Source organism: Hyposmocoma kahamanoa, unplaced genomic scaffold, assembly GCF_003589595.1.
Source record: "Hyposmocoma kahamanoa isolate Upper Pololo Valley unplaced genomic scaffold, ASM358959v1 79277, whole genome shotgun sequence".
NCBI lineage: Eukaryota > Metazoa > Arthropoda > Insecta > Lepidoptera > Cosmopterigidae > Hyposmocoma > Hyposmocoma kahamanoa.
The window spans coordinates 1-10,328 of NW_020654010.1; the positions used below are offsets into that span (position 1 = coordinate 1).

At 37.0% G+C, this 10,328-nt stretch overlaps 2 protein-coding genes across 2 annotated transcripts; one reads left to right on the forward strand and one right to left on the reverse strand.

Moving 5' to 3' along the window:
• Positions 1-128: 128 nt before the first annotated feature.
• LOC113233707 (cyclin-dependent kinase 9) lies at positions 129-2,963 on the reverse strand (the record flags this gene model as incomplete). Its single annotated transcript, XM_026468886.1, has 3 exons — positions 2,180-2,963; positions 605-690; positions 129-266 (listed from the first exon to the last, which is right to left on the reverse strand). Coding segments are annotated over exons 1-3 (912 nt in total), but the record flags the coding sequence as incomplete, so codon positions are not given.
• Positions 2,964-3,546: 583 nt separating this feature from the next.
• LOC113233708 (sorting nexin-7-like) lies at positions 3,547-9,987 on the forward strand (the record flags this gene model as incomplete). The annotated part of the gene is made up of 5 exons (XM_026468887.1): positions 3,547-3,748; positions 4,311-4,456; positions 7,603-7,722; positions 8,739-8,880; positions 9,905-9,987. Coding segments are annotated over exons 2-5 (480 nt in total), but the record flags the coding sequence as incomplete, so codon positions are not given.
• Between the last annotated feature and the right edge of the window lie 341 nt (positions 9,988-10,328).

A 10,328-nucleotide genomic window follows, 5' to 3' on the forward strand; every position in this document is an offset into this window, starting at 1 on the left:
TTTTTTTTCCAAATACGGTAGCACCCCCTGGACAGCATCAACGCTCCGAATTGGTTTCGATGTCGAGGTAATATTATCATCACAAATACAACTTGTGGTACTCAGAGATAAACAAATGTATTACATACCTTAACCTTTCTCTTTTGTCCTTTAGGCAACTCCATCTTATTATACAAGTCTAGGCTTTCAACTCCTGGCCAAACGTCTGGTGTACATGAACCACATAGTTGGGAAATTAAAATCAGTTGTTGCTGTTCTGTGGGGCCCTGTGAATTGGACAATTGTTAATTACAACATTTTTATTAAAAAAAAACCAACTTCAAGTTTGCTTATTGACTTTTTTATACCGGGAATCATCCCCCAGTTTCTTCAAATTTAAATGGCAGCAATACTGAGGTACCTTCTTTCCGACAAAAAAAAGAATCATCAAAATCTCAAAAAAAATACAATCAAATTAGAGCTTCCTCCTTTTTTTAAGTGGGTTAAAAATGGATATAACTATAGGAAGTGTTGACGAAAAAACATGATACCTATGTCACATACAGTCGTCACGACGAGCTGTTGCAAACACATACCTGTTCCACCATACCAATTATACACTAACCTGCATGATTGGAGACCTTGTCCACATCTCAGCCATTATGCATCCAGCCCCCCACATGTCCACTGGTGGGCCGTAATTACGATCTCCTGAAATACATATAATGTGGAAAGACTTAGTATATACAATATAGAAAGGTAAATTGAAATTGGAGTGCGGCTGTAGAATGCACCCTAATGTTTGTTTCAAATACGTTTGATGACTGTTCATACAGGATTGACAAAGATCTCCTGTCAATAGATAAGAACCTACACTTCCCTAAACCAACTAGAGCCTGTATGAACATCCACAGTCGGAACATTTAATCATCTATAAGAAGCATCATCTGTTATCAGTTGAATTGCATGATATCACAGACCTAACGTTTTGAATAGAAATAGCATCAGGCTCATTTCACTGTCCGGAATTGCCATCTCAAAATCACTGAGTCTACACCCGGCCACAAAAGTGATTTATTTATAGGCAAAACAAGTTTATATGGCATGCAAGCACTTTTGACCTGGATTTTCAATACAAGTAAGATTTCGGCAAGGAGAGCGCTGAGTGAGCAATGAGTCAAAATTCATAGTGAAGCTTACAACTGCTGTCATCCTTTTATGTTTTGTGTAAACAGTTATTTAAATTATTCTCTCTAAGAGACAAAAAGAGAGATACAGACATACAAACTAGACTACTAAATTGGAGGATGTCACCACAAACAGCAAAACATTAAAGTGGAAGTGGACCGGCCACATGTACAGGGAAAGAGTAGAAAAGTGGACCAGAAAGGTAAGGTTACCAAGAGAAAATGTCAAGAGGATACAGTACAGAGTACTAAAAAAACTGACCTCAAAAAGTATGAGGAATTACATCTATTTGCCAAGTTTTATTGAATCATGGTGATTTTAAGTTCGCCACTATACAAGACTTAACACAGGAGATAATAAAAATCGATTCTAACTACTCAAAGTACATTGAGAGAGAAAAAAGTGTTGAATTGGAGAGCAGTAAAATCAACCATTAAAATAATTGCTCCTTAAGTAAAATTTTGCTGCTATTTATAAAAATGAATGTTCATTTATAAAAATGAATGTTCATCAGCCATCCTTAGAAGTGGTGATTTTCTTCAAAATTAAATGAGACCACCATGGACGTATCCTCTTTCCAACAAAAAAAGAATCATGAAAATCGGCTCACAAATACAGAGTTATCGCGTAACATACATACAAAAAAAAATTATTAATTTATGCACCCAATATGGCTAGCACGATAGTGATATAAAGCGCTTAAATACTGCTTTATGTCAGTCTCGTGCAAGTCGCGCTTTATCATGCTTGCCCTACAGGTTCCTTATTGTATTTATATTTGTGAGGATCTGTAATGGACTCTCAGTTGGTCTTCTGTTTAGATATCAAACATAGTACAGTCAAGAGCACATCAAGCTTGACACTTTGTACTTGGGACCGTTCTTGTCATAAGTGGCATAGAGTTGGATTTAAGTGTTAAGTGTCAAGCTTGACTTGCTCTAGACCCTGTACCAATATCCTTGTTACCAGTATCTATATTAATAATATTTATGAAGCACAAATATATATTCACCTAATAGCAATTCTGGAGGCCTATACCACAGTGTCACTACTCGATTAGTGTATTTATTTGTCTGGCCCGACTTAGCCACGCTAAACGCGCGCGCCAGACCAAAATCAGCCAGTTTCAAGATCCCGTTCTTTGTAATTAACACATTTGCAGCCTTCATATCTCTATGCAGAATTTTATTACTATGAATGTAGTATAAACCATTCAGTAGCTGCTGCATGACTTTCTTGATCTCTCCTAAACTAAATTTAACGTTAACATTTGACAGCAGGCCAGCTAGATCGTGTTCGCAAAAGTCAAAAACTAAGTAAAATGTTGAGCGGTATTTATTGTGAGACGTAGCTTTCGTTCGGCATATTTCGATTAAATTGACAACATTTTCATGTTTGAGGAGTTGTAATATCTTTATTTCACGCAACGCTGTGATAGGAAAGCCTTCCTTTTCGTTGTCCATAAGAACTTTCTTCATGGCGACGAATTTTTTATTGCTGTTCTTTGCGCGCGCTTTAAACACTTCTCCAAAAGTTCCTTGACCAATTTTAGCTACTTTTTCATATTTTGAAGACTCATCACAGAAGGGAAAGTCAAATTCTTCAATATATTTCTCTTTTTCTCGCATGCTTAGTATAGTTGAACTCGTACTCATTACTGGAGGCGGGGCGGCCTCCCGAGGACCGCTCATGCTCTGCATTTTGAAAGAAATTGTGACGAATTTACTAAACTGTTGGTTAAAATAGCTTTAGCTTGCTTGTCGACAGTAATAGGCACGAATTTCATCACAAAACAATGGGTTTGAAAAAATTATTTTACACAATCTGACATTTTCGAAACGTCTTTTTTTTCTTTAGAAACGTCAGCAAACAACCATTTATTGGTAGCATTTTTGCTAAAATTATACCAAAGACAGAAACAAGTGAATCTAATATTGTATAGTGCTATTTCGCTTTGATTTTATATGTTCTAAGAAGTCTGCAAATTTAATTTCAACATAGCGCTGCACAATGCTGTGAGATATTTCGATTATAAATTCTAAATACTTTGAAAAAATAAATCACAAACTTAGAAGAATAAGAACGTTAATTTTTAAATAATATTGATTTTTGTTTTTTCGCTTTAAAACTATAAGTTTTAAGGTTTCTAAATTAATTATTTATTGAATACTGTTTCAATCTACACAAACCACACTCCATTTTGCACTACATCAGAATCCCATCGATTAACGCATCGTAAAATGAAACGAAACAAGCTGTCAACCTACGTTTTCACAATTTTGATTTTCGTCAAAATAATAGAAAGTACCTTTTAGCATACGCGACAGTAACAAAATTAGACTAATCAAGTTAACAATTGTGTTTAGACGTCATAACGCCGTTAACCTTAATTTGCGGTGCAATATCGATTAGTGGTTATTGTGAATGAATGTAGGACACTTCATATTTTTCGCTTTATTTTTGTGATTAATGCGTCAAGATAATGTTTTTTTCACTGTAAATAGTCCGCTATAGTGTTAATGCACTCCGTAGCCGCCCCCTTTCTCTTTGTTTTCGAAATCACTGAAAGTGCGCTAAAAATGTAAGTTTTATTTTTACACTATAAATTCAATTGCATTACATATAAGTCTGTGTTTTCTTTGTTTTTCATTGTTTTAAAAAGTTTTTTTTTTAATATTTAGAGTATTGATTTCACTTTGTTCTGATTTATGTAAAATTTATATTCAAAGCTATGAGAAAGCCGAAAATTAAATGTAGATATTCAACACAATAATAATGTGTAGACACAACCACATCAATTACTGGACCAGAACTTATTTTAAGGAATTAAGTTCTTTCTATTGAGAATTCAACCTTATATTGTAATGTATGTTGATAAATATTTAAATGTGAATATAGATTTAAATAATAATGTGGCCACCAGCCAGTATAGGCCATTTGGTTTGTACCAAGTACGACAAAATTCTATATAATGTGAAAAAATTTTTATTGATTTGATTGTAGGTAAAAAAAGAAATAGAAAAAAGCTTTGGGGAAGAAATGACTTATCCTTTATGGTCATATTTTATTCCAAGTAAATGCTAAACAAAGAATCATACAAACTGCAAAATTGCAAATTAACATTTTCAACCATTAATTTACAGCTTCACAAAAGATGACAAGTGAAAGTAGTTCAGCAGTGGTGGAGCTTAACGATGCTGACACGGAAGACACAGAGTGTGGGAGTGTCACCGATGATGCTGAGGGTATACCATTGATTATGGAACATGGTTGTGACATTGCTGTTAAGGTAATTATATGAGCTATGATTAATTAAAGTGTGGTATGGGTATGGTTAAAATAAAAAAGAAAAACAAATTAAAAAAACACATAATTAAGTAAGAAGTTGTAATCAACTTCATGTAACAGAGACCACATGACTGTATGAACTTGATAATGAGTGCATGCAGTTAAAATGTGAAGTCATTGTCAACTTTAACTGCGTCTGTGGCCGAACGGATACAGAGCTCCCAGGTTCGATTTCTGGGCCAGAAGAAATATTTGTACAGCCAACATTTATTTTTCGCGTGAATTTGAGGGTAATTTGTGGCGCTGTGGTTGTCTACGTGTGTGTCCATGGCACCCGCGACACAGGGTTTCCCTAGTATGTTGAGAGTGTGTGTAAAAAAAACTTTACGCAGTCAAGGTCTCCGCTGCATGAAGTTGATTATGACTTCATGCAGTAAACTAACAGCACATTTACGCACATTACGTCGTTCGCGCGTATTAAATACGCCATGTGCATAGATTCTAAGGTAGTGTAGTTTATCATCAACGCCCCCTAATTGCTTTGCAAGTGCCTACCAACCCGCCCACTGAGGGGCTGTTGGGACCACTTTGGGAAACTATGAGCTACAGCCTCTGCTCTAATGCAACTTGAACTAAGACATGTGCTTATTCAAACCTCATCTCATGCAACATACTTGCTAAACATATATCACCTTTTTGCCAGAACAATGTGTTATCTCTACAACATCAAGGTATATAGATAACAAGATTTTCTGCCATTGGGCGATATGTAAATTATTTGCAAAGCCACAATAGGCACTGCACAAAGCAACATATCAGACTGTCAACACAATGATGTCACTAAAAACACTTCAGATATTACTTGAATGGCAATACATATATACATGACGTATATAGGTATATAGGCTATGTAAATGTGTACATGACTCACTCTTTTGGATCATACAACTACATTATATGTATAAACAATAGGAAATTCTAAATACATAAACATAGCAGCATCCATATACAACATGTTATTTCCATACATTAACATAATCGCTAAGGAGAAAATTAAACAATTTATTGATAAATAAAAATTATTTATTACTACACAGTCTCCAAATGCTTTAATATCAAGGTCATGCCTTCTAAAACTACAATTCTTTGACATTTTGATCAATAGTGTCACTTAACAAAAATGTCAACTTTCGGAAAATGGCATTTTAAAGTTTATGAAAGTAACATTTATTTTAATGAATATCATAACGTACGAACAGCACAAAAAAATCATACCTTTGATCTAACGGGATTCGAACCAGCGTCTGATGCCACACTGGGTTCACTATTTATGAAAATTTAAAAAAGCGAGATTTTCGTTTAGTGATGGCATAGTTTTGAACGTGCGATATAGTGTTTTTTTTTTTAAATGGGACAATATGGGGAAATCAGAAACCATATAAAACTGTTAATTTTTTTTATATGAAAACAATTTTGCCATATTTTTTTATGAAAACTACCGCGGTTATCACACATTATAGTACTCTATAGTAGTTATAGTACTCGACTACTAGTCCCGTTATTAGACTAGATTCAACCATAATCGATGGTCTTCATCAGGGGTTGAGTGCAACGTTCGTGACCGCGTCACGTCTAGCACTGCGCGTTGCGGCTCTGTGCGCGCGCGTCGATGACGCAGCCCGCAGTGGGAAACTCGGCGGGGCTGATACATTGCGTCAGTTCGTCCTGGAACCCTTCTTCGCTACTGCTGTCCGTAGAATTGTAGTCGGGAATAGTCCAGCACACAGAGCTCACCACGTCGTTACTACTAACATCTGCATCTGCATACCGAGCGCTATGGAGACACGGCTTCCAGGTCGGTGGCAAGCTCCAGCCTCCGTCTCTATTAAAATTTGGTCGCCTAGTTATTTCAATAGCCTCTCGGATTTTGTGGGGCACAAAATATTTCTTCCGCGCTAAAATCTTAGGTTTGTCAAAACGAATGTAGTGACCAGTACCGGAGCTCAGAAAGTGGTCTGCGGTCATGGATCGGATATGCTCAGCTAACCTGTAGCCACGTTCCGTCTCGTTTCGCCGACGTAACACTTGCCACAGTCACAGGGAACCATATAGACACCGGGCACTCCCAGAGGGTCTCTGTCCTTTGGAGAGCGAAGCAATTGCCGCAGCTGTGTGAGAGGATGGAATATTGTCTTGATGCTGTACCTTCGGCGTAACAAGTTTCCAATCACATCCGTTTTTTTTTATTTTGGCATAATCAATTTTTTGGTTAAGTGTAAGTTGTCCATAAAAATGAATAAAATTGATCAAGTTTTTTTTGATGCTGATCGACTCAGTTTTATCTAAGGCTCATTTAATTGTATGGGACGAAACAAATCGGGACAGCAGAAGTTGGTAAAATTTCTTAAAAAGGGTTTTTCATACAAAATTAATAAAATAACTTTTTTTTTATACTGATAGACTCAGGATCGTATTCTAGAACTCTATTCAATGCTCAAGTCAGGATTGCACTGGAAACACAAGCACTGGAAATACGACCCTAATGGCAGGGACTTGAGTATGATATCAAGTGCTTTAAACTTAAACTCAAATCCTGACTTGAGCATTGAGTAGAGTTCTAGAATACGACCCTCAATAAATTCTGCTTTGTCCATAAACACTTTCTGTTGAATTATGTAAAGCATATTTTACTGCCAAATATAGATCTAAAAAGTACCACATAGTACAACAAAAATAAACTATAAAAAGTTTTTTTTATGATTCCAAGTCACTGGACAAATTAATCATGTGCCTGGTGTTAAGCGACACGCCTGTCCGTAACAGTTGCAGTGCCACTCAGAGCTTTAAATCGTAGAGATTTTAGGAGTTCTGTCACTGCGCCCGTCACCCTGAGACATAAGTTGACAAGTCCCATGTGCCTGTAATTTCACCAGCACCCTTACCCTTCCAGAATGCTCATATTACTGCTTTGCGGTAGAAATCGGTAAGTTGGCAGTACTTCCTTGGACGAACTCTTCCACATGGAGCTCTACTGCTGCCACTTTTTGAGCATGCTGGTGTTGTTAAGCAGCATGCATGTTCACCCATTGATCTCCCACGTTTATTCTACAGTCCCAACGAAGCCAATACAATCTTGTCTTCTTCCAGGTCGATGCACCAATGAAGCAACTATCGACCCTAGAAACTTTCGTAACATATCGCGTGCGGTGCGTATGCGCACGATGGCCTACACCACCGCATGTACGGAGACGATATAACCATTTTAAGGTGAGTACCAGTAAATTGTAAATTTTACATTATTTATGGAATTCACAGCTGCATTGAGATCAATCAACGTCTGGAATTATAAAAGAAACTAACAAAAATACTAATATTCTTAAATAAATATGTATATTTAAAGAAATAAAGCCATAAAGATTTTTTTAAAAGTTGTTGCTGCTACGCTGCGCACGAGATAAGTAACGAAAACGGCGAGAAATATTCTAAATTAAACTTTGTTGACAACCAGCAGAGTAACAGCTCAGAATAATATTAATTAATTGTCAAAGAAATACAAGTACTTATACTATGTTACTAGTTAACGAAGCAATTCGGAAAGAGTCTAGTCAGTAGGAGAATTAGGATTGACGACCCATATATCCTTAGGTTAATTGGACTTAACTCACGCGTACTTCACTCGCCCCTCGCTACCCAAACTGATACTCTAGTCAATTTAATAAGCATTTATTTACCATTATTAATCGCGGTATGATGATATTATGAGTTACGAACTTACGTTTTAGTAGAGTTACGACAAAACCGGGTTCTCCTTAGCTGAAAACCGGGTTCCAAAATGGACGGTTACTAGGTTTTTTCGGTTCAAAGTCAAATTCAAATAATCTTTATAGGTAAGTGACCCTGCGAGCCAGCATGTTCGGCGGCATCGCCAGCGCTGCGTTCCCATTCAACATCTTCATCATCCTTCAAGTTGTCAGTCAAACAGTGGCCTAGATATTTAAACTGACACACTCTGCTAATTGGAGTTCGATTTAACAAAACAGGAAGTGTCATATCCGGCGCCTTCCTGCCCCGGGCCTTAAAAACCATAAACATAGTTTTCTTTATATTATAAACAAGTCCATGGGAAACAGCGTATCTTTCATATACGCCATACAGATCGATGGAACCAGCAGCGCCATGTTTGACCGTGAGCCAGCAGTTTATTACAGACGAGTTCACGCACGAAATATGTATCATTATCAATTTGAATTTGTATCTTTATAATTGAGAAATGTCTTTTTCAGGTACTTCACAAACGACTGGTCTCATCACACCCCCTGCTAGCGCCACCCCCACTACCCCCTCTCCACTCGGCTCGCCAACAGCTAGACCGGTATTCGCCTACCTTTGTTGCTGTTAGAACAGTCGCACTGAATGCATTCTTAGGTAAGTCACTACATACTCAACCTGTCTACTTTGTCACTTTTAAAGCTTTTTATTTTATTTATTAAGTCATGTAACTTCGCTTCTATCACAAATGCATAATTTAAAGCGAAATGCTGAATATTGTATGAAAAAAATTTTTTTTTAATTTGGCCAACTTCTGCTGTCCAGATTTTTTTCGTCCCATATAATGAAATGGTCTTTACATAAAACTGAGTCGATCAGCAGTAAAAAAAAATTTGATCAATTTTATTCATTTTTATGCACAACTCACGCTTGACCAAAAAATTGACTATGCCAAAATTGTTTTCGAAAAAAAGACTTAATTGTTCCTAAGACAGTTTCCTTGTATCTTCTACGGTTTTGGATTTCCCCATACTGTCCTATTTAAAAAAAAACTCTGTATATGCGAAATATTATAACTAAAAGTTATCAACTAATTCAGTTCGTAAAATCTTTAAATTGAGGAGAGACCTCAAGACTTGTAATTTTGCAGATGTGACATTATCAAACCAAGGTTGCATAATAAAGTAAATTGTCTTGTGTGCATTCTATCTCTCTCCAAATTCATAATTAAAAAAAATAAACTGGCGTCGATTAGACTAAAGTTGAGGTGGACAGATCATATCACCAAAGATAAAGCTGCCATGTTTCTGAAAACGACACGAGCAAAGTGAAGGAAAAGTACAAGAAAAGCAGACCCAGCCATCAAATGGGAAAGAATAATATTGAGGAAAATAACGCACATAATAATAACGCACACACTCAACATAGCACTAGGGAAACCCTGTGTCGCGGGTGCCATGGACACACACATAGACAACCACAAATTACACCCAAACTCACGAGAGAAATAAATGTAGGTCATACAAATATTTCTTACGGCCCGGGAATCGAACCTGGGACCTCTGCATGGCAGTCCGGCATGGTAACCGTTCGGCCACTGAGGCAGTTATTTTTATTTAGGAAAGATAAAGATCTGGCGTCGATTCTTTCACCCTCAAAATTCACAAATTGTCTATTACAGACCGCGTAGCGAAACACCCGATTCTAACCCACAGTGAAGATTTTAGAATATTTCTCACGACTCCGGACGAAGAAATTGACAAGGTGAGACCAGGACTCCAACGGAGCCTAGACGGCGCCAATTCCTCACTGACAAAAAAGATCCCCTGGCGTAACACGTAATTCCCTTGGTTAATATTATCAGTACCCTGACTAAAATTGTCAGTCCCTTGGCCTAAATTGTTAATCCCCTGACTTAGTCACGGCTGCTCTAAGCCCTTACAATGCTCAAAGAACTCTTGGCATCAGCACCGGAGTATGATCCGCTTTCGCAATAATGTGTGTTGTGAATTCTTAAGATTCTGTGAAATTATTGATGCTAGGGAATTGAGTGTATTTTCATCATCGAAGATATAACCAGAAATAGAGACGAAATAAGGGCCATC